This window comes from Ovis aries, chromosome 1, assembly GCF_016772045.2.
Source record: "Ovis aries strain OAR_USU_Benz2616 breed Rambouillet chromosome 1, ARS-UI_Ramb_v3.0, whole genome shotgun sequence".
Taxonomy (NCBI): Eukaryota; Metazoa; Chordata; class Mammalia; order Artiodactyla; family Bovidae; genus Ovis; species Ovis aries.
Window position 1 is genome coordinate 190,966,475 of NC_056054.1, and position 25,961 is coordinate 190,992,435.

General features: G+C 36.2%; 1 protein-coding gene across 3 annotated transcripts in view; it reads right to left on the minus strand.

Moving 5' to 3' along the window:
- Window positions 1-297: 297 nt before the first annotated feature.
- Window positions 298-25,961, minus strand: part of LMLN (leishmanolysin like peptidase) — a 52,887-nt gene continuing 27,223 nt past the window's right edge. For 2 of the 3 annotated variants that reach the window (XM_004002993.6, XM_042232593.2), the window contains 7 exons: window positions 23,522-23,598; window positions 22,125-22,235; window positions 20,491-20,623; window positions 18,588-18,747; window positions 16,144-16,274; window positions 10,877-11,087; window positions 1,148-4,748 (listed from right to left, as the gene is read on the minus strand). In XM_004002993.6, the coding sequence (XP_004003042.3) occupies window positions 4,648-4,748; window positions 10,877-11,087; window positions 16,144-16,274; window positions 18,588-18,747; window positions 20,491-20,623; window positions 22,125-22,235; window positions 23,522-23,598 (924 nt within the window). In that variant the 3' untranslated portion in view covers window positions 1,148-4,647. Of the gene's footprint in view, window positions 1,108-1,147; window positions 4,749-10,876; window positions 11,088-16,143; window positions 16,275-18,587; window positions 18,748-20,490; window positions 20,624-22,124; window positions 22,236-23,521; window positions 23,599-25,961 lie in introns of those variants that run through there. The other variant, XM_060418920.1, reaches the window with a different exon arrangement.

Below are 25,961 nucleotides of genomic sequence, written 5' to 3' on the forward strand. Positions count from 1 at the left end.
CCTACTGAAAGTGAAATTTGCTCAGTTGTGTCCAACTCCAAGGACTATACAATCCATGGAATTCTCCAGGCCAGAATACTGGAGTGCTTGCCGTTCCCTTTTACAGGGAATCTTCCCAACCCAGGGATCGAACCCAGGTCTCCTGCATTGCAGGCAGATTCTTTACCAGCTGAGCCACCAGGGAAGCAATGACACCTACTAAATAAGCTATATTCTATGAATATACAAAAAGGGAGTGTAAACAAGTAATATATGAGGTGTAGATGGCTTTATCTTCAGTACACTGTGCAAATAATATTGTATTTACTAAACTCCGTGAATTTATTGTACATAGTTTCAGTACTTATATAAAATACTTAAAACATTAAAAAAATTAAATATTATCATTAAAATTTCCTGCAAAGATCTAGACTCAGCAAGTAGGTTAAACAGGCAATATTCAGTCCATTTCATGGTGCTTAGTTCCAGCCCCCAGGGCAGGATGATTCTGCGTACACATGAAGGCATGTCCCAGGTACATTCTCTCAAACTAGTCAGGTTATGAGGAAGAATCACGTTCCACGATGACAGCCACAATCCACTTGCTGCCCCAAATAGAGTGTGGTACTTGAATGCACAGAGTGGTCCTGCAATGAGACTCCTGGCTCACAGCACGAAACTAATGGGACAGGAATCATCCTCAAACACAGACAGCTGCCCTGAACTGTTTTATGTTTTAGTCTACTCTCTTTCTGCTTAACTATTTGAGGAGGGTTATTCCCTATAGCTTTACATAACACCTGTCTCCAGTCTTTAAGTAGGACAATATTACTCCAGTTAAAAGTAAAAATTGAATTATGTTTCACAATAATCACCTCATTGTCCCCCACATAAAGTGTATGGATGTGTTTGTACTCCTCAAAGTGTTAGTCGCTCAGTCCTGTCCGACTCTTTGCAATCCCACGGACAGTAACCCACCAGGCTTCTCTGTTCATGGGATTCTCTAGGCAAGAATACTGGAGTGAGTAGCCATTCCCTTCTCCAGGGATCTTCCTGAACCACGGATTGAACCCAGGTTTCTTGCATTGACTGCAGATTCTTTCACCATCTGAGGTTTGTACTTCTAACCTGGTTTAAAAAAATTGATGGTGTTAAGTAAAAGACAAGATGCAGACTAGTTTCCATTTTTATTAAAGCTTTGTTTTTTCTAGGTAATATATTACACTTAAAGTTAAATACCATAAATAAAGATTAGTTCTTAAAATCTACTTTATTAAAAATGTAAACAAAAAGAAACTAATTCACCACTCCCTCCCCAACCCTGACTAAATGTATCAAAAAAAGGTCATCCTTTCAGGTAAGTTCTTTCTTCAGAACAAGTAACACAGACTTTATTAAAGTATATTAGTCCTCTTGGGCTGCAAGGACATGGCACGGATGACAGGTGCCAACTATGAAACAGGTCTGTGGGGCTGTGACTGAGGTCCACCTCATCCTGCCAAGACTACTCAGATGCCCTCTTCTCTCTCCATTCAGCGTCCAAGGACAAGGACAGTGCTAAGGCACTGAGCAAAGGACACTGCAACGAACATGACGTGTATGTAAGCTGGCATACTCCAGGAAGCAGGCCAGAGCCAGCAGTGACCGAGCAATTCTGCATGAGTATCAGTCACAGAATATTAGAGCTGGAAAGATTCTGAGAAAGCATATGGTCATTTTACAGACGGTCTCAATCAGTGAGTCTTCTAATATTGAAGAGAATATTGATAAAATTTTATGGAATACTCTGGAATACTTATTTATGTATCTTCCTAAAAACTAAACTTCATTAATTTATGTTTCACTTTCAAATATTGATAAATTCTTAGCCAACATATTAGGCTGAAACTAACTTTAAGCATAATTTATAACATTTTTAGGAAAAGATGTTTTTCAGGAGAATACAGAGACATCTATATTAAGACTACCTAACTGCTTGCCAGTTTCTTTAAAGCGGTCAGCTCAAGTCTAACGACATGGCTTTTGCTTCCTTCCTGTAAATTCTGTTCTTGAAAACCTGAGAGATAAATTCGCTTGTTAATTTTGACATTGGGACCTTAATACTATCAAAATGAACTTAAGTCTGAAATGAAAACTGAGGTAGTCAGTTTTTGTAAGCACTTGGCTCCTTCTGAATCAGAAAGGGACTTCAGTCTGCTATCATCAAATTAGCTACTGCCATTCCCCTTCCCTGCCCCACCTCCCTCCCAACACGGTTGCGGTCTCTCTGTGAACTGATTTTGCAAACATACAGGGAATCACCTGTCACAGGATACTGACATTTAGGTCATTTCAAGTTCTTCAGTTCAAAGCTGAATTACAGTCCACTAATTCTGCACTGAAATTTCAGACTTAAAATTTTTCGTTTTTAGAATATTGTTTTAGAATTGTATCATCTACTAAGTGACTAAACTATGCCTCTTAAAATTTCTTATAGGTTCAGTGGCCTTCTAAATCTTCACTGAGTATACTATGCAGAATTACTGACAAGCAACCATTTTCAAAACTTGCTGAGGAGGAAGGAAGACACCAGCACAGCTAGTTACCCTCAAAAATTCAAGATTTCTTAACATTATACTTTATCAGGTTCTACATTTGTGCAGAGGAAACACTGGGCTACCAGATACCAAGCTTAACAAATATAGATAGAAAAAATGTCATCTATAATATCTTCAGAAATTCATTAGTGCAAATATAATTATATCAATAAAAAATAAAGCAAAAATATATTTCAAGTATAAAAAGCACCATGCTCAGAAACAATACTACCTAAATGGGATTACTGCACAACAGTCAAAATATAACTGAACCTATCACTGTGAGTCTCAAATATATTATTAATCTGTATTATTTTTGGTAAAATTCTTTATATAACTTTGCAATGATTCATAATCACATTAGGTATATATGCTTAGATTTATAACTTTCTTTAAAAATATACTCTACATTTTTCTGATTTGCATGATTTAAAGTATGTAAGACAAAGGCAGAAACACCATTATTATTAGCTTTTCTTCAGTTCAGGTTGGCTATGCTAGAGACTCCCAGCATTTCACAAAGACAAAAACCTCCAATTTAAAACTGTAGGCAGGTAAGTATTTTAAATGTACGCATTTAAAAAAAAAAAGAGGTGACTTTCCTTTATGCTGGAGTTGCTGTTTGACTCTAGTGCCAAATAGTAGGTTGGAATTATTTCTTAGCAATTACGCTATTTGTTCACTTAGCACAATTTCTTAAACTGAATGCTTGATAACTGTGTGCTGAATTAAAGGGCCAACCAATTAATGAATTAATGTTTGTTCAAGGGCTACGTTTATAACGTCACAGGACTTCATAGCTTTAGAGCTAATGAAGTTTCTTTTCTTTTCTTTTTTTTTTTTGAAAAACTGGACATCATTCATTATTAAAGAATTTCACATTGGGATTACTAAGTAGGGTTGGGCAGCTCTGGTATCACAGGAGAATTGCTTCTGGGAACCAGAATCAATAGGTAACATAAAGAGTGTCAAATATAAGAGGTAAAGGACATTACAAAGGCAATCTTCTGATTTCTATGGACTAAGTCATACGCTTTGTGGTAAAGTGGACCCTACTGGATAGGCTCTACACCAAACCTACACTTTACTATTAGTAAGCAATTCAGACCATCTTGTTTTGACTTATATCTTTTTCTTCTTATACATAAAATAATTTTCAAATAGTAGAAATTCTTCTGTAACAGTTTCTATGCCGACCTAAAAATAACTGCATCCCTGTCTATACCAGAATTTCTTTTTATCTTCATTTGTCAAAAGGAAAGTTCTATTCTTGTTGGATAGCAGTTGTCATAACTATTATCTGAAAAACATACAATTAGGTTTTCTTCAATTTGCATGTCTTCAATGATTCACAGGGCAGAATATTTTCTCCCTCTGCTTCCCAGTTTTTCAAGTCATTATTAAACTAATGGAGAATACAACTAGAAGCTACTCTCTGAAGATCAGTGAGTATGGATACAGCTAGAAGAGGGCTACCAACACATAGTGGTTCAGCAGGAAACTGCCACACAGCTGGTTTGAAAAAGGTTAAATCATAAGATTTAGCAAAACAAAAATTTAAAAAAACCAAACTCATTAGAACAATGATTTAGGTATACGATGTACAGTCATTTAAAATAGGTATAATAGTTGATGTAGAAATCATTATTTTCTGTAAGTCAAAGGACAATTTATACTTTTGAGGACAGGGTCCACAACTTATAATCTTGCAACGATTAGCTGTTCTTTAAATTACTGCAGCAGAGATGAACTTTCCCATTGTTTTAGGTTAATGGAAATGCTGAGGTATGTAATCACTGAAATCTTCACCTTTTATCCCACTTTCAAAGGAAAACTTCAAGAAGGGTATGTATCCTGAAATTTAAAGAGACTTGGAAATCCTTCTCCTCCAAACTTTGAGGCTGCTGGGTTGCTGATGAGGAGTGACTGCTGTGAAGCTCTGCTTCAGGATCTGATTGTGGTCAACACTTCCAAGCCAAAGTCAGGAATGCCACTTCCACCATCCACACAGGCTGGCACTCACCCAGATTTTTGTGCTTTGTTCAGAGGAACATGACACAAAGGAATGTCTTTAGAATTCACTTTTCCATTCCTAATGCCATACGCACAGAAGAAATCCAGCCAGCAGAGGAAACAGATTGCCTAGCAGAAGCCAGAGGGTGACCACCAGGCTAGAGGAACGGGAACAGAGATCTAGGGTTGAAAACAAAAAATCGATTTTCCATAGACATTTTTGGAAAAAATTATTGACAAACAGTTTTTTGTCAATATTGACAAAATATTGACAAATGAGTAGAGTTAATTATTAAAAGGTGAAGAAGGACCACCTCTGAGAGCAGAATCAAGAGTGACTTCCTGAAATCGAGATATGCAATCTTTTATGTTTATAGAAAAAGAACAAAATATTTACACAGGAGAAAAGATATGCCTACCCTATCAAGGTTCAAAAACAGCACCCAAGAAACAACAAAGGTGTCTCAGGGTAGTGGTATCCTAGTAAAGCTAAAGATGCTACACAGGAACGTAACCTAAATTCTTGGCTATTCCAACATGGGATGCAGGACTCTCCTCTTTTCTCCCTTGTCCCTTCTAAGTAGGGTGACCACAAAATTTGTCATTCCATATCAGGACATTTTGAAATAAGTGTTGAAATAAATTTCTAGTCTCAAGATGGAAACTAAACTTAGATAACTCATCAAACTAAAACTTAGATAACTTTCATGTTTGTGTAAATGCTCCACTTGATCAGAACCACAGCATATCCAGTCAGCCAATCTCCAACCACCAAGTCAACTCTAGGTTCTATACTTGTTTCCCCGATCTTTCTAAATAAGGTCAGATACTAATGTCAGCCCATGAACCTAAGCTGAGTATTTCTTCCTTATTTCCTGCTTATAGACGTTTTCCTCTATTTTACAGTTCTCTGCATTCCTTAGAGACTACCTATGTGAAATAAAATTTGCTTTGATCAACTAAATTGTTCTCTTTGATTATTTTAATACAATCATAAATAATAATAATCATACCTGACCATTCCAGGTAAAACAGGACATATGTTTCCCAATCGCTAAATATCTACCCATCTACCCATATCACCCCAGGCTTAATTTGGAAACAGCAAAAGATTCTATAGGTTTTTGGCAGTAGGAGTATATTTTAATTTGTATAAGTTGTTCTAATAACTATTTTTACCTAACAATTCTCAGAATGGAGAACAATTTTTAGCAGTCAAGAGACCAGGCCAACCTGACTTTATTTTAGGATAAGTTGTCATTTCCACCATTCTGACCAATAAAGAACCAACCAAGCTAGTCCAACGTTCTTAGAAAGAAAAAAAAGGACTGGTCATAGAATTAATAAAATGATAATATTTGAGGTACTACAGCTGTTTTTCTGAGAACTATACAGTGTGAAATAATCATTAAAAAAAATTATTTCATTGTATATAATTCAGGTAAACCATGGGGAACTTATATTCTTTCCCAGTGGAACCAGCTGACAATTAAAAATCAGTCCTTCTCAAAGTGCAGCATTTGGATCAACAACATCAGTCTCACATGGGAACTTGTTAAAAATGCATATTCTCAGACTCCAACCCAGATCTTCTGAATCAGAAGCTCAGGGGTAAGTCCTAGAAATCTGTGTTTTAACATGACTTTGATGCATGGTAAAGTTTGCATCTTATGCAAGTTTGAGCTTCTGACCTAGAGCTGCTGCTGCTGCTAAGTCGCTTCAGTTGTGTCCGACTCTGTGCGACCCCACAGACAGCAGCCCACCAGGCTCCACTGTCCCTGGGATTCTCCAGGCAAGAACACTGGAGTGGGTTGCCATTTCCTTCTCCAATGCATGAAAGTGAAAAGTGAAAGTGAAGTTGTTCAGTCATGTCCGACTCTTCGCAACCCCATGGATGGCATCCATGGGATTTTCCAGGCAAGAGTACTGGAGTGGGTTGCCATTGCCTTCTCTGCACTGTCCAATATGTCTGATAGCTATATGTGCTATTTAAATTTATTTTAAAATAACTTTTACTGTCCTTTTTTCCTTCTGCAATAAACACACTTGGGGGGGGGCCCATGGACTATCATTTGCTGATTTTTTAATATATATATAATTTTATTTATATATTGTGCTGAGTCTTGTTGCTGCATGAGCTTTTCTCTAGCTGCGGTGAGTAGGGGCTACTCTCTATTACAGTTGTGGTGCATGGGCTTCTCATTGCAGTGTGTTCTCTTGTGAAGCACAGGCTCTGGGGTGCAGCCTCAGGAGTTGCGGGACACGGGCTTAGTTGCTCTGCGGCATGTGGGATCTTCCTGGACCTGTGTCCCCTGCACTTGCAGGCAGATTATTTACCAATGAGCCACTAGGGAAGCCGGCCAATTTTTTTTTTTAATTGGCATATAATTGCTTTACAACATTGTGTTAGTCTCAACAATGTGAATCGGCTATATGTATACATACATTCCCTCCCTCTCAAGCCTCCCTCCCCTCCCCATCCCACCCTTGTAGGTCATCCCTGAGCACCAAGCTGAGCTCCCTGTGCTACACAGCAGCTTCCAAGTAGTATATATGGAAGTATATCTGTTTTACACATGGTACGGTATACGTGTCAATGCTGCTCTCTCAATTTGTCCCACTTCCCCTCCAGGTGCACAAGTCTATTCTCTACATCTGCATCTCTATTCCTGCTCTGCAAATAGGCATTTCTTTTATAATGACATATTTTAGGTGAAATGCAATAAAAAGTAGCCTCTAAATACCAGCAAATATTCATTAGACTACACAATATACAATAAAGACATAACTTTGAGCTACGACTACACAGTCTATGAATGTGATTATTTTACCTCTTTAATGGCCAAATCAGTCAGATAAAGTCAGATTAGAAGGCACTTTGTCAAACCATGTTAAATGTAACAAGTTTGACTTCATTGTTTTAAATCCTACTGATTAAACAGCATTTTTTAGTTTTTAAAATATTCAAATGTTAGGGTGAAAAAAACAGTATGAGAAGACATATAATAAAAACCTGGTCTTACATCATATTCTTCCCATCAACCCCAATCCTGTTTTAATCTTTGATGGTTACTGCAGGATGGGATGGGGAGGGAGGAGGGAGGGGGGTTCAGGATGCAGAACACATGTATACCCATGGCTGATTCATGTCAATGTATGGCAAAAACCACTACAATACTGTAAAGTAATTAGCCTCCAATTAAATGAATAAGTTAATTTTTTTTAAGTGTAAGCTTAAACTACTATTTCCTAATTTAGATAAAACGCTCCTGCTATTCAAGATGATAATTTAACCTATATTATGTTTCACCTTCTTTTCTTCCCTCTCCTTACTTATTTATATAGTTTGTCTGAGGTCCTGTATAAGCAAACCTCTCATGTTCCATATACTTTCTACATTATTACTTAGCTTTATGTTAAGATGGAAATATTAGCACCCTTATGCTTTTTTATTCATTTTCTAGCTTCCATGAGATGGACCTACTCGTTTTCATTTCCAAAGCATGTGTATATTTATGTGTATGTGTTTATTTAAAATTTTTACCATGCCTATGCTTCTCTTGATCAAATTTTTAGAATTTTTACTATATTACTGGTGCTTTAAAAAACTGGATTTTAGATTTGTTGATCATCTCATTGTGTCTGTTGGTTTTCACAGCATTCTTCACTTTGATGGTAGCAATTAGGATTTTTTTTTTTTGTCTTCTATCTACTATAAAACTTCTTCCTTCCTTCCTGATCAACTGTCTTTCTTTGGTTGGCTTACACAGGTGTTTCTCATTCTGCTAGTGGCTTAAAAAAATTTTTTTAAACTAATTTTTATTGGAGTATAGTTGCTTTACAATAATGTGTCACTTTCCACTGTACAGCAAAGTGAATCAGTTAGATGTGCATATACACATAGCTATCAGCTATATGTGCTATCTAAATTAACCAAAATAAAAGTATTTAGTTCCTCAGTCACACCAGCCACATTTTACATGTTTAATAGTCACATGTGACTAATGACTGTTGTATGGGGCAGTACAGATTATAGAACAACTCCATCACCCCAGAAAGATGTACTGGATTAATTCTGGCCTAAAGCATTAGATATGAGTGGTCTTAGATGGAATAAGGAATAGACCCTGGAGTTTCTAATAACACAGACATATACTTTTATTTCCTCATTCTCAATTTGATCCAAAGGAAATAGGAAGAGAAATGAACTAGCTATTGTTTATCTGCTGTTGGTACTAAAATTAAACAAGCTAAAACATTAAAACCATTAAAACATTAATGGTGGCTCTGGAACATTTGTCATCCTTCAAAAAGACTACACTTTCTGTGACAGTACTCTTTATAAAGGAAAGATACAAAGAGGGTGTTTCAAAATGAATGAGATGATCCGATCTGGGTTTTGATCTGCACCTTATTAGTCGTAACAGTGAATGTATCACTTAATCTCTTCATACCTTAGTTTTCTCACACGTAAAATGGTAATTCCTACCTCATTAGGTTTTGTGATGATTAAACACATGGATATAGACATAGAGCACTCAGCAAAGGGTCCAGCATTTAATAAATGGAAACAAAACAACCTCTACAATCTGAAGAGATCAGGAAGAATTTAGAACTAAATTGAGGTTTGACAGAAAACAAAATTTTGTAAAACAATTATCCTTCAATTAAAAAATAAATTAAAAAAAAGAATTTATAACTAAATCTTTCATATTCACTAATGGAAACTACACTTAAAAGGCATCTATTCTTACAATATTTTATACATTTTTCAGAATTGTGGTAGCGATTTAGAGGTAGCAATCCTTTTTCGAGCATGCTTCCTCATAGAACTGGTTAACGGGAAGAAATCACAACATAGTACCATAGAAAATACAACATAGCACCATAAGTACAACTAGAGTCCCAGAGAACCATGAAATCAAGGGGTGGTCTTGAGCACCCCAACACAATATTCATATCCCCAAATTCACTCTCTACTTGTAGCCCATGTCTTGATAAAGCTCTCAGAATGTGGGAAAGAAAAAAAATTAAATTTTAGAGATAAAGAAACTCTGAGCTGTAAAGTGAATGTAGCCCTCTGTTTAAAACCAAACTACAAAACAAACAAAGGACTATATAATTCCATTTAAAAAATACCTCCAGCTGAGAAAATGAAACATGGCCTATTTCAAAACGTCAAACTGTCATCAGTTCAGTTCAGTTGCTCAGTCGTGTTTGACTCTTTGCGACCCCATGAACTGCAGCACACCAGGTCTCCCTGATCACCAACTCCCGGAATCCACCCATACCCATGTCCATCGAGTTGATGATACCATCCAACCATCTCATCCTCTGTCGTCACCTTCTCCTCCTGCCCTCAATCTTTCCCAGCATCAGGGTCTTTTCCAATGAGTCAGCTCTTTGCACGAGGTGGCCAAAGTACTGGAGTTTCAGCCTCAACATCAGTCCTTCCAATGAACACCTAGGACTGATCTCCTTTAGGATGGACTGGTTGGATTTCCTTGCAGACCAAGGGACTCTCAAGAGTCTTCCCTAACATCACAGTCATAAAATTTCATAAATCATTTAATAAAATATCACAGACCATAGGTCAAAGCTTTCATTGAGAGTTCATGAATTCTGCTTTTATAACCCTTAGAAACGGGTCATCAGCCTCAGTTTGCACATCTTCATTAATAGGGAAGGCACTCTTCTCAAAACAGTCCCTTCTATTCCTCTCCTGGTTCTAAAAGATTTTACTGAATCTGTCTCCCTACAACTTCATTTTATTGGTCTCAACTCTACTCTCCAGAGTCTCACAGAATGAGTAAAATATCCTTCAGTGAAAACCACTGTCTTTGCCAGCCTGTCTTTTTATCTCACTGCACCTCCTTGCATCTATCTCTTCTTTGTGGACATGTCAATCCCATCTTAGAAGATTTTCCAGTGTCTTTCCCGTTCTTTCATCTCAACTAGTTATAATACAACTAACATATATTTAACTGCTTTTTTGTATTCAATGAACAGGATTTTACTCTTAATTTCAAAATGAATGGCTGAAACATTAACTTTTTATAACTGTCAGGGGTTTTTTTGTGCCTGTCAGAGGTTCTCTGCATACAAAGTTTCCTCACTCTCGCTCTTACTGAAGTAAGGTGTCAAGTCTACCTACCTTCGATTTCTAACAATGAAGGGAAGGAGATCTTCCCATAAAACTGCAATTAGAAGAGAAGATGCACAACCTGTTTTAGAGCTTCCTTCTGGGGAATTTTCAACATCTTCCAAGAAAAGTCCCTCTCTTTATTCCAACCACAGAGACTACTTACCCAGGGGTAGTGCTCGAGTCAAGTTAACAGCTGGAGGATCTGTTTCTGGAGGACAGAGCTCACAGAAGTCCCAACATGATGGGCAGAGCAGGTTTCCATCGTGAATCCACCCATTCATCTGAATACTCACGGGGAGGACCTGCCCGGCCCGACTACACAAATATGAAGTATCCTGAACCCAAACCTTCAGACCTTCTGGAGAACAAGAAACCTTCAAAAGGTTGAAAAAAAAAAAATCAGATCAGCAAGATTCTAGTATATGAACCTTCTTTAACTGTAGGAAAATGCAGTAGAATTTACTAAAAATGTTGGCTATAGAAGACAGTTTCGGGTGTGGGCATATTTTAATTTCATATAGAGAGGGTTAAGTTATTCATGTTCTAAAAGGATTTCACTCTGTGGTAGCAGTTCTTCAACTTTGAGTCTAGTACCTTTTAAAAAATCTAATGAAAGCTATGGACACTTTTCCTAAAAAACACAGGTAACATACAGCTTTACATACAATACAGATTCAGAGACCCTGGAAGCCAAGTCATCAATAATAACATTTCTGTAGATTCTAGTATCCTTCTATAATTCAGTTTAAATCTCTATCAAAGAGCCATGAATCATGTTATTCTTTCTACGAGTTACTAAATTTTGTAAATCAAATTTTTATTAGTTTTTATAATTAATGTATGCTCACTGTAAAAAAAAAAAGCATACAGTATAGAAATAACAGAGTAAAAGTTTGTTATTTTTATCCTTACCCCAGATCCTCTGCTCAGAGAAGAAAATGGTCAGTTATTTAATACAACTGGTAACATCTTTAAAGGCAGGATTCATATCTCAAATACAAGGGGTAACTAATGCAATTAATTTTAAAAGGCAAACATATTAAAACTAACCTAAAAAATTTTTAATGACTATTTTCTTCAAAATTGTTTTCTAAAAAGACTTCATATTATGCTGCTGCTGTTGCTGCTAAGTCACATCAGTCATGTCCGACCCTGTGAGACCCCAGAGATGGCAGCCCACCAGGCTCCCCCGGTCCCTGAGATTCTCCAGGCAAGAACACTGGAGTGGGTTGCCATTTCCTTCTCCAATGCATGAAAGTGAAAAGTGAAAGTGAAGTCACTTAGTAGTGTCCAATTCCCAGCGACACCATGGATTGCAGCCTATCAGGCTCCTCCGTCCATGGGATTTACCAGGCAAGAGTACTGGAGGGGGTTGCCATATTATGCTACTTCATCTTAAATATTTCTGAAATTTCTCTCCTGGAACTATTTTCAAAGCAAGTGCATATTCTGAATATGTTTGATGGTGGCAAATTTTTACTTTGTAAGTAGATATAACTTCTGGAAATATCCAAAACTTGCCCAGTCCAAGTCTAGTAAATTGGTAAACAGTTTACTGAACTATTGGTCAACAGTTAGTAAACAACTGAATAAACTGATTAAGACTAGGACAACATAGGTATGATGCAAAATACTGAAATCGACTTCTTACATGGCTATTAATCTATTTCTAAAAGAAATTTAAAAAGGAGCTTCAAAAGTATATTTCACTGATGGAGTCATTTTAAAATAACTGTCATCAATTAAATTTAAATATAATATTCATTTGGAAATTTAAGTTATAATAAGCTATCAAGAAAATAAACAACAAAGTGTAAACTCTTCTAAGTCTGTCATTCGATGACCCACGCCTAGAAAGCATCACCATAGCTACAACGCAATGTAACCATTCTTTTAAGTGAGAATTGACTAGGCATTGAGCTTGGTGCTGAAAAGGATACCGCAGAAGGCCATGACACAGTGCCTGATCTCAAGCAGCTTTAACTGAGGAAAGAAGGGTAGGATATAAAAATTTCCCCCCAAAATTAACAGTGTCAGACTCTTATTATTAAGAATCAATAAACAATATAAAAAAAAGAACAACAAAGATTGCAAAGTTTCACAGAAGAAAGAGTATTTATATTCTAAAGATGTGCATGGGGTTTGGCTCACAGTGAGGGAGAGATGCTGTGACCTGGTAGGCTGTGTCAGAGTTCAAGTGGGTGAGGAGGGTGACCGACTGCCAGTGGAAGAAGATGGCAAGAATGTGGACAGATCAAATAACAAGCATATGAAGGACAATGAGAAACCAGATTCCTCACTGTTGGAAAGAAGAGTCACAAATATGAGAAGGGAGAAAACGAAAATGATTATTTGGTGTTAAACTGGAATCAAAAATACGGGTGCAAACTCATGGTTATATACACACATATACAGATGTTGACTGCAGGCATGAAATTAAAAGACGCTTACTCCTTGGAAGGAAAGTTATGACCAACCTAGACAGCATATTGAAAAGCAGAGACGTTACTTTGCCAACAAAGGTCCATCTAGTCAAGGCTATGGTTTTTCCAGTGATCATGTATGGATGTGAGAGTTGGACTGTGAAGAAAGCTGAGTGCCGAAGAATTGATGCTTTTGACTATGGTGTTGGAGAAGATTCTTGAGAGTCCCTTGGACTGCAAGGAGATCCAACCAGTCCATTCTAAAGGAGATCAGCCGTGGGTGTTCTTTGGAAGGAATGAAGCTAAAGCTGAAACTCCAGTACTTTGGCCACCTCATGCGAAGAGCTGACTCATTGGAAGAGACTCTGATGCTGGGAGGGATTGGGGCCAGGAGGAAAAGGGGACAACAGAGGATGAGATGGCTGGATGGCATCACTGACTCGATGGATGTGAGTCTGAGTGAACTCCGGGAGTCAGTGATGGACAGGGAGGCCTGGTGTGCTGCAATTCATGGGGTCGCAAAGAGTCAGACACGACTGAGTGATTGAACTGAACTGAAAATTACATACACACATGTATTTCCTAGCTCTGTTCACCAAGAAGGCCTGAGGAGCAGCTATATCCCAATAGCAAATAACAATACAGCTACCACCCAGACTTTAGTTTCTAAATACCTCCTACTAAAAGAAATGAGAGCTCCTTGGAGAAATGACTGATTCCAGAGCTGGGGCAAAGAAAGTGAAGATGAACCTAAAATATCTCATGCTAGAAAGCAAGGAAATATTTAAAAACAATAGGACAAGCCAAAAGGACACAGGAACCAATCCAAAGGGCTTCATTTGGCTAAATCTGGGGTAACCTGAATATCCAAACAATGATACTAATGGTAAAAGCTATTGAATAAAATGCAATCCATGAGTCAATACAGACTTAAATATATAAATTAATAAAATGAAAGTATAAGAAATATGTTACTGATATAGTACTCTTCCCCCAACCCAAATGTTTATTAATTAAAAAGGGAATTAACTAAAAGAGAAAAACAGTTAGCTTGATAGTGGAGATGGCTGGTAGATAGATACCAGCAAGTTAGCATGACCAGCAGAGACAAATCAAGAGTGCACCACCAAGCCATCACTTCTGTGATATCACTGCTCAAAACATATTACATGAATTTAAACATGAGGAAACATCGGACAAACCCAAATTGAGACATACCCTAGATAAGAACTTGTTTGTAATCTTTAAAAGTGTCAAGGTTATGAAAGTTAAGAATACTGAGGAACTGTTCCACATTGGAGGGAACCAGAGATGTGACAACTACTCAACAGTAGTTAAATTAGCCCAGATCCTATTACTAAAAGGACATGACTTGGACAATAGGCAAAACTTGAATGGGGTCCAAGAATTAGATGTATCAATGATGATAATCTGATTTTCTTTTTTTAGTACTGTAGTCACATAGGAGGATGGAATACATTTTAAAGTATTTGGAATGAAGGGGCAGACATCAGCAATTTACACTTAAATGGCTCACATTTTTGTACCATTCTTGTAACTTCTCTGTCAGCGTAAAAAAAAAGAACAAAAAACAAAACAGCTAATTGTTTAGAAATCATATACATTTTCACATGTAACTGGTTAAATTAGCAAAGTTAACTGACAACACTAGGTACTACAGGGAAGCCAAGTACATTTAATCTTTGTAGATGATACATAACCCCTTTGTGATGGTGGTGGTGTAGAGAATACACTGAAATAGGCTGAAAAGGTCATCCTCCTATTAAGGTTCACACTGTTCCAGCTTTATCCTCTTTAACCTAATATTCTCACTTATGTGAATTTATTTCAAAAAATTGATTTTAACAAGGTAAAGCATATAAATATACTTATAAAAGTATTTTTACATAGTGAAAAGTGAAAATTAACTCAATATCTAAAAGGAAAATGACTTCCCTAATTATGAAACTTTAAAAAGATGCAACGTTCTATAGCTATGAAGAACAGTAAGTATTATTATTGGAAAAAACTTGGCAAAGGTATTTTGGCCTATATAAAAAGTACTAAGTAAAAACACTAAAACAAAACTATGTATTATGATTACAACTAGATAAAAATTATGTATTTAAGCAATATATAAATCTTTACTAGAATGAATTTATCAGAAAATGGTTGCTGGATTATAGTTGTCAGATTGTAACTAGAATGTGTTTATTTTAAATTATTTTTTATAAGGTTTCAAAGATTACTTTACATGAATTGTATGTGGTGTGTGAATTATACTTCAATAAAGCAGTTACCAAAAAAGTTAATTTTAAAGAAACTTTAAAAATAAAAAGTTAAATTGCCAGATACATTAGTCCACTTAGCTCTTGTAGGTGAAATGGCACAATGAATTCTTATTTTTCAGTTTTCAGGATCACACTGCTCCCTGACATCCATTAGTAGAGTATAGAATATTCATTAGGTTGGATGCTCCTAAATTACAGAATGCCTGCATCTTAGTAAGTTCTATGGTGGTATAGTCATTTAATATTAGACATGCTGATAATAAATCAAGAAAATAGTAGTTTGCCCTCTTTGGATTTCTAATTTCAAAGAAAAAAAAATCTACTGAAAACCAGTAGTTGATTTATTAATTCTTAAATACATGCTTTCTTCAGATTTTACAAGATTATAGTCTTCTACTACAAAGTAGGTTTTTAAGAGCAAAATTACATATTCCCTAATATTTCCTTAGGATATATGCCCAAGTAAAATTATTATAAAACATGTTGATACACAGTAACTGTGTAACTTTTAAACAAACAGAAAAAGGCAAATTCTCTCAAAGAAATCACAATATTTTGACAAAACAAAAACATCCAAACTAACAGTTACAATAAATAAGCTAAAGTGATAAACAGCAGAAATAAAAGATACAAAATATATTTGAAAATATAAAAGCCACATAATGAGATACAATTATATAATATTTGGTATAATTATTAACAGTCATATGGTTTACCTGATAGCATCCACTCCCCCAGTCCGGGTAACTCAGCTTCCTTTCACATTTTTCCATGACAAATGCTGATTTCTGAATTAGACAAACTGAATGAGGCCCATACTTTTCAGCACCATAGTTTTTAAAAAGGTCTGAAGCAAACCAGAGAAGTTTTCTTTATTAAAAATGGACTTTGGACTCAATAAGAAACTGAAGCATTCTACTCTAATGATTAAAAGTTGCTTTTAAAAATCACACGTTTCATTAGTGTTGGGGTTCCCTGGTAGCTCAACTGGTAAAGAACCCGCCTGCCAATGCAGAAGACTTGGGTTCAATCCCTGGGTTGGGAAGATTCCCCTGGAGAAGGAAATGGCAACCTACTCCAGCATTCTTGCCTGGAAAATCCTATGGACAGAGAAGCCTGATGGGCTACACTCTTATGATTAAAAGCTGCTTTAAAAATCAAACATGTTTCATGGAAATTGTCAATTAAAAAAATTAAAAGAGGAAATTCCAAACTCAAACTGGATTCTCAATAAAGGAATTAGTAGGAGAAAACTATTCTGTCAGAAACAAGAGATAAAACTGGGCCTAGAGCATTGAAGTTAAATATACAGAGTAAATGGCACTAAGAATCGCCTTCAGTGATGGTCTAAATAGGAGTCACTTCCCAAGTGACCCATGATAAAATGAGGCCAATGATTTAAATAATGAAGATTTTTTGGAGAGTGCTGTTACCTTTGCAATATGTTCCTGTATTTTCAACTTATGCCATCTCCTGGAAGTCAATAAATGATAGGCTGATCTAGTCTTAGACTAAGCACAAACCCACAGAGTTATGGGGTAGACTAAATGACCTCTAAATGGCTAATGGACAAAGGGGTGGAGTCCTTAAAGCCTAGGAATTTTCTAAAAGAGGAAAAAAAAGCCTAGGAATAATTTTCTCTCTCTACATTTAAAACAAGTTTCATCTTTTGAAAACAGATGGTTCAATTAGTCCATTTTGAAATATTATAGAGATAAAACTTTATTTTTATGTCAGTTTTAAAAAATCTTAATTGTATAAGCTAAGAAAAATATAAAACAGAATTTTATATTTATTTTATTTATGAGTATTTCAAAGTCTTCAAAGCACACAGTGACCATTTTCAAAAAAAAAAAAAAGAGAGAGGTCAGGCCAACCCTCAGAGCAAATCCTGAGAGCTACCTGTTTTCATTAAGAAATTTTACTGGCACATAGCTATACTTACTCACTTACATATTATCTATAACTGCTTTCACACTTAACAGCAGAGCTGAAAAGTTGTAACAGATCCACAGTCTAAAATATCTATCTTGCTCTTTGTAATAAATATTTGCCAACTCCAGCTCTAAAACCATAAAATACAATACTATATCTTTGTCATAAGTGACAAATATGTGCATTGCTTTTGCTGTAAAATGCAACTGTTGAGTAGCTATATCATAACTCTTTAGGAATTTATTAAGTAGGTAAGGAATGGAAAAAAATGACTATAGAAATCCAGTCAAAGCTGACAGATTTAAGAATAAAAGGAAAAAATATGAAAATTTTAATTTTAAATAACTCAATCTGTAATGAAGTATGGAATGAGGCGTAGGGGGAGAAAAAGGACCAGGTAATTTTTGATGACCATACAGAGGAAAACTATTTATTGCTCTTGATTAACAAATCAGACATGAGAACATTTTGTTTACAAAGGTGGTTAGTATGAGCTACAACTATTATTGCTGACTAACCAAATGCCATACAGTCTACTTCCTTGATGACCTGTTCATTTATATATACTAACAGGGAATAAATAACATCTTACTAGTTATGGGACAACAGTATTATTCTGACATCTGCAGAATGACATGTTATGTTTAAGTAACATAAAATGCACAATCCTCAGGAGAGGAAAAAATAGGATACCTAATATGATATAATAAAAAGAGTTCTGCATTGGAAGATCTTGCACTGACATCAATTAGCGATATTACTTAGTATATCTCTTCCCTCATCTGTGAAATTCAATCATAGTATCTTCTCTATGTCTCTTATCAGGTTTTTAGAAGAATAAAATGAAATGATTAAAGTCAAAGTGCTTTGCAAATGAAAAATGTCATGCAAGTATAAGGTATCACTAAATGGTAGCATATACACAAATGAGCAAGTGTATCTAGTAGCTGACAATCCTTTCTATGTATCATAATTCTAAGCACTTAACTACATTAATTCATTTAATTCTCACAACTCCATGAGACAAGTATTATCTCTTTTGCACATAGGAGAAAACTAAGGTGCAGAGAAGTTACTTCAAACAGGTAGATGGCAGTGGAATCACAAAATAAACTCCGACAATCTGGCTCTGGGGTCTATTTTATATTGTTGATATACACTATTTTATATTGCTTATATATACTTTTAATATGTATATAACATTTCACTTCACTAAACTACTGACCTGGTTGATTTTCCAGTACTCTACAATCTGAGCTGCGCTGATATTCACCACTTAAGTGCCAACTGAATTCCTGACTGAAAGGGCAGTAGTCAGCAATTTCTACTGAACCCCCATAATAAGGCAGATCTTCTGCAGGTACTCCAGTGAGTTCATCAAAGTACTACAAAGAAAAATATATTAGGAAGGCAGGAGAGTAAGAAACATCCTATATAATCAACATGAAGCCCACAGGCAATTTATAGCAACCCTCTAATGCTGTGTAATACAAAGGAGATAATATTCTATTTTTTTCATACAGAGTAAACACAAAAAGAGTAATATACTACTGGAGGGGTATTTCAAGGTTGCAGTAGTTTTAGAAATAAGCAAGGTAAGCAAATTAGTCTAAGTTAAGTTTTCATTAGATGACAAATTTGATTAATGTTTTAAAAGGATAAATAAAAAGAGTTTTAAGAGCTGAAAAAACATAAGACTAATTCATAAAATTAAGATGTTTTAAATACAATGTACTTCAAATGTTTTTAGGAGACTTAATTTATATGTTGTTTTGACAAATTTGAAAAACCCATGAGAAAATGAATGAGATAATATATATAATATTTGGAAACACCAAAGGAACAAGGTAGGTACCAGAAAAATTTTAAAGATTTCACACTTCATACCAACTCACTGAATTACAGTACTAAGTGCAGAAATATATAGTCATTACCTTACAGTGTCTAAAGCACTCAATGGGGTTATAAACATATGCAGGAAGCTCAAAATTTAGAAGCAATCACTTTAAACTCACTTTTGAGATAATTTCTGACTTGTGGCTCCTTTGTCAATGGCAGGCAGTGTTAAAGCTCTTTTAGAAATAGCTACTTCAACAAAAAGCTTAAAGCCTACATCAGAGATTCAGACTGAACACGTGCGACCACTGTCTTCACCTTTTAGATACCATTAGGCAAACTTGTCTAGAGCAGAAATTCCAAGCCTTCTAATTAACTGGATTAGAGTACTTTAGTTACTTTATTTTTTTCTTTTCAAAAAATATTTTTTATTTTATATTAGAGTGTAGTTGATCAACAAAGTTGTGTTAGTTTCAGGTACGCAGCAAAGTGATTCAGTTATACATATAAATTATCTATTCTTTTTGAAATTCTTTTCCCATGTAGGTTATTACAGAGTACTAAGCAGAGCTCCCTGGACGATACAGTAGGTCCTTACTGGTTGCTGTTGTTCAGTCACTAAGACGGGTCTGACCCTTCACGACCCCGTGGACTACAGCATGCCAGGCTCCTCTGTTCTCCACGATCTCCCAGAGTTTGCTCAATTCGTGTCCACTGAATCAGTGAGGCTATCTAACCTTATTGGTTATCTGCTTTAAATATATCAGTGTATACATGTCAGTTCCAAACTCCCAATCTGTCCCTCCTCTCACCCTTCCTCCCTGGTAATCGTAAGTTCGTTCTCTAAGTCCGAGTCTGTTTCTGTTTAAAATAAAGTTTAGGTATAAACTTTAAAATAAGTTTAGTTGTATCATTTTTTTTTAAAGATCCTGCATATAAGCGATATATTTGTCTTCCCAGTCAGTTCCTTTCTTTAAAGAGCCTTGTTTTTTTTTAATATAAATTAAAGACGAAGACTTTTGAAACAAAAAGAAATAGTTTAAAAAATACATTAAAATAAATATTCTAAATGTCTCTTACCACTACTACTAGGCATTGCTAGATATTAGCTAATTGCTATCGATTACACAGTTTATAAAGAGATGAAAAACTTCAGTTTTTTCTAACTTACAGAAAACAAATGGAGGCTGATAAATTGAAAAACTAAAGAGCTTAATTCACTCTTCCAATTCAAAATGGAGACTTCTTTTTAAAAGGTTGATTCCTGAAACTGTACCCCAAACAAGTGTTACCTGGTATTCCTGAGGTAAAGGTTTTGGAAACTTCTGCAAATTGCACACTGCAACTGCTCTCTGGTCCTGTCTGCAAGTTAACTGCAATGGATTACTTCTGAGTGTGTTACAGTAAGGGTTCAGCATCTGTCTCCTGCAGACAAAGATAAAAATACCATGGTATCAAACGCTAAAGAAGATATTAGAAGTCTATTCTAGAGTTTGTCTTTTCTGTTACAATTTCAATGCTTTTAACATTCTTTTTTAAGAACTTGCAAATAATATCAGTTCAGTTCAGTTCAGTAACTCTGTCGTGTCCAACTCTTTGCGACCCCATGAACCACAGCACGCCAGGCCTCCCTGTCCAACACCAATTCCCGGAGTTTACCCAAACTCATGTCCATTGAGTCGGTGATGCCATCCAAACATCTCATGCACCATCCCTTCATTCTTTCTAAAGTTATTTCTCCACTGTTCTCCAGTAACATATTGGGCACCTACCGACCTGGGGAGTTCATCTTTCAGTGTCCTATCTTTTTGCCTTTTCATACTGTTCATGGGGTTCTCAAGCCAAGAATACTGAAGTGGTTTGCCATTCCCTTCTCCAGTGGACCACGTTCTAGTATACAATATCATTATTCCTAAGAAACCCACCAAAGTAGAACTAGTATCTTCATTTCACTGATAAATAAATAGTTTGAGACATTTAGCTTGTCCAGGATCATACAGCTGATGAGGGACGGAGATGGGACTTAAACTTCTCTCTCCAAGGTCAGTGCCTTGCCCATTAGAGAAGTACCTGGTAACAAGCACCACTTCTGTTGAAAATGTTAGTCTTACTCTTCTCATCTGGGCTAGGTCTCAAAGTAGTTTAATCACTCAGAGTTTCTACTAAGGAGTTTGAGGTCTGAGTTAAAAGCCTGCTATGAGGAAAGCCGTTCATAAGCAGTAACATGAAACACTGCAGTACTTTTGGGACAGTTAGTTAACTCCAGTACAACAACCTGATCTGCTAGTGTTGTTCCCAAATTTTGGTGCACATCAGAATCATCTAGAGAAACTTTTAAAACCTCCGTGCTCACCTTGCACCCCATACCAACCGAATCAGAATGTCTGAAGTCTGGAATCAGGCATTGGTATGACTTATAAAAGGACAAATTGATAATTTTAAATTAATCAAAATTAAAAAATTTTGCTTCATAAAAGCCCTATTATGGCTTCCCTGGTGGCTCAGTAGTAAAGAATCCACCTGCCAATGCAGGAGACATGGGTTCAATCCCTGTTCCAGGAAGATCCCACATGCTGCAGAGCAACTAAGCCCATGCGCCACACCTACTGAAGCCCACACACTAGAGCTGTGCTCCGCAACGAGAGAAGCCATTACAATGAGAAGTCCATGCCCTGGAACCGAAGAGTAGCCCCTGCTCGACGTAACCAGAGAGCAGCCCCTGCTCGCTGCAACTGGAGAAAGCCCTAGTGCAGCAACAAAGCACCAACATAGCCAATTTTATTTTTTAAAAAAGGAACCATGGATGGTTTCTACACATTTTGAAATTAAATGGTTCAGACCACATTTTGAAAACAGGGACACTGGATACAGAACAAAATCAGAAGTAAACTGTTAGCAAAGACAATGAGAGGAAATGCATCCTTACTTTTGTCTCTGCTGATCAATCCAGAATTTACAGCTCCTCCTGACAAAGTCACAGCCCATTCCTCGGCCCCAGTCTAATTTCTCAGCCATGCTGTAATTAGCTTTATACCAGCTGTGGAAATAACCCAAACAAAGCACTTTATATTACTGTCACTTAAAAAACAACTCCAGCGTATCAATTATAAATCTTAACAATGAGCAAACTAGGACCTCAAAAAGGATTTTGGTGACCATCCCCACAGATGAGCATTTACAACCAAAGTCCCAGCTGCACAGGATCACTGCAGCAGGGACTAGGAACCTTTAGTCTTGAGGGAAACATGAGTACTTGAGGGTGCTTTTATATTTGAAAAACACCAAACCACATCATTTTTCCATTGTAACTTTCAAAGATGATATAAGTCACAGAGGAGAAAATGTTTAAGGTGTGGGACAAGGAGTATAAAAGGCAAAGAAACAGAGAGAATGAGAGAAAAACTGGAATTGTGTTGCATCAGAAAACAAGAAATGTTTTAAAATTAACCAGTGCCATGATTTCCCTAGTGATTCATACACTCCAAGATGCTTCTGCATCCTACCTGTATCTTAAAGAAACCAGCATTATTTAGAGAAGGGCTAGAAAAATAGAGCAGCAGGACCACTTCTGTTGGTCATTGCTTATTAAGGGATAAATGGGAAAGAGTGATAATAGCGCTAAAAGGAATCCAGCATTTTTTTTCTTTTCAAAAATATGAATTTGCCTACTTGGTCCACTGAAAACAGTAAGAAACAAGGACAACCCAGTAGAAATTAACAGAGTCCCTGGATTGTGGTTTCTAAAAGCTATTCTCAATCAAAAGGAGCATTCGTGTGCTCCTTGGAAGACTGGTTAATGCCAGATCTAGAATACAGAGCATGGGCAGGTCAGTCTGGTGCATCTTGCCATACCAAAGAGCAAGGAAGCCATCAAAACTGAGACTCATCAAGATAAACCCAAGAGCCCACAAAGAAAGACTCCCATTGCAAAGACTCCTACTGCCTTAAAAACCAGGAATCTCTACATAAATCAATTTCACTTGTAATTAAAACTACTATTTATATAAGCTTTTCCTTCATATCATCATGCCCTCTATTTATTAAAAAATAAATCTCATTTATTTATTTATAAGGGATTTAGTTTTATTCTACTACATACCTCAGGGTCTCAAACATTTATTGAATGAATGAATGGAGTTGGTATAGGTAATGGATAGCTAACTGAAAAAAATTTTTAAAACAGGTATATTTAAAACCCAAACACAGGTATATTTATCTTCAGTGTAAAATATATTGCTTAAGTTAATATTCATTTCACCTTAATAGTAATCTTAATATTCATTTCAATAAACAATTCATGTAAAATTCTCACAGCTGTCTTACCCAGTGTCCTCCATTAACGCCAGAGTGATGCGAGAGAGGACTCGGTTCTGGGTATGAGAACCAGTCATTGCTTCATTCTGAAAATCACCAACAGATTTTAATTAGAAGACTGGATTCCTTGCAATTCCCAATAATTTCCATGATTGCTTTGATGTTGCCATGATAGGCAAAATGTTGAAGGTGTGAGAGACTGACAAAATGTTGACTTAAAGTAGTAAAATATATAAGCTTTCTTTAAGATAACAGACTGAAGCTTAAAGCAAAATCTACTCTCTCCCTCAAATATCGATATTGTGTACAATTTCCCTGTAATGACAGATCACTAGCATTCAGAACTCTGTGATGAAAATGAAGATAAATATATGGAAACAGAAATACTGTAAAAACATTACACTATTAAGGCAAAGTAATATTGGTGGTTGAGACAGATGCCCAGATAATGGAGTGGAGAATGGAATACTTGCTTCAATTACAAAGAAAATGCTTTTATAACCAACTTTTTATACTCTGTGATCACAAAAATATATACTAATACAAAAAACAAGTATCACAAAATCATAGGGTCAAAGGAGTTGCCTGAGGGATACAAAATATTATCAAGGTCTACTATCTACCCAATGTGTTAATTAGTGTATAATGAAATTCCTACCAGGAGGTCACCTAATGGTAACAACTTCACTGTCTCTTAAGAAAGTACATTGTATCTTTGGGATGCTCTGATTCTTCTTTTTTGGGTAGGGGGTGTGCTGCATGGCTTGAGGTATCTTAGATCAGGAACTGAATCCACGTTCTTGGCAGCAAAAGCATGGAGTCCTAACTACTGGACTTCCAGGGAATTTCCATATTTTGTTAATCTTTATGTTGAATGTTGGATTGCCATTTCAAATACTTTAATTTCATCTTTTTAAAACACAGCTCAAGAACACAAAGTTGATTTCAGAGGAAAGGCGGCAGTTAAGGAAACTAGTAAAATTGCTACTTTCAAGTCTTCTATTGAAAAGTAAGTAAATTTTCATCTCTGGCCCATCTGTAGCTTTCTATAGAGAATCACTTGAGAAAAACTGCTTAAGGAATATAAAGAAACTGAAATTCCCATGTGAGATAAAAGTGTACATGTCTTCCGTAAGTTTCTATCATTGTTACTTCATGGTCACCCAGATAAGGTCAGTACAAGCACTAATTTCATTCTTTTCATAATTTTGCTAACTTGGATCATGATGTATGTAAACTGCAACCGTTTACTTATTTAAACAGACCTCTAAATATATATATATTATTGTCATTCAGTCGCTAAGTTGTGTCTGACTCTTTGCGACTCCATGGACTACAGCATGTCAAGCTTCTGTCCCTTCACTATCTCCTGGAGTTTGCTCAAACTTCCTTTGATCCAGAAATTCCATTCTTCTTTCTACATAGACAGATCTGATCTTGCATTAACTTTCTAGTTCTGCTCCCCTGAAAACTTAATAAGGGTGGAATGTCAACTGTGTTACTAGGCAACAGGACTTAAGATATGCTTCTGGACTTGGGATTATTGTAGATGAACATGAATACCTGTCAGTTAGCCACAGTTGGGGACTTCTCTGTGTGCAGTGAGTCTTATGGGTATGTCCCTTACAGGTATCTGGAAGTTAAGTCTATGAAACTGTTAAAAAAAACAATGCTGGTCCTTATTTGCAACATGGTACCTCTAAACCAGGCTGGTTCCTGTACACCTGTTATGGTGGTCTTGTGCTTATCGTGTTTGAGCCAGAGAGAGACGGGAAGAGGCATGGATGATAGCCTAGAAATGCCTGACTGCCATGTTGGCATACTGTACTTTCTCTCTTGTGTCCTAGTATTTTTTGAATGTGACCTGTTTAGGGTTCCCAGGTTTGACTGTTTTCTGAACCTAAGAACACACTGGAATGCCACTCCTGTATGGCACTGAAGATATAAATAAATCACTCATTATAACATTTTTAAGATAAAACATTTAAAACATAATTGTTCATTGACATAGGATTATTGGCACAAGCATATAACCCTATGGTGGTTTAGTCACTAAGTCGTGTTGTGACCCCAGGGACTGTAGCCCTCCAGGCTCCTCTGTCCATGGGATTCTTCAGGCAAGAATACTGGAGTGGGTTGCTGCTTCCTTCTCCACATATAACAATATGTAGCTGTTTAAAAATAAATAGATCCAAGTATAAAGTATATTCTACTAATGGATGTACTTCTATAATGTGAACGAGCTCATATGAGACTAGCAAATAAGGGAATCACATCAGTATAAGATGGAATTATGTTGGTTCATAACGATTTCTCCTGGATTTTAATGTTTTATGCAGTGGAGCAACAGCAGCTAAATGAATCACTTTGCTGCATATCTGAAACTAACACAGCATTGTTAGTCAACTCTGTTCCAATATAAGATAAAAATTAAAAAACACACAAAAAA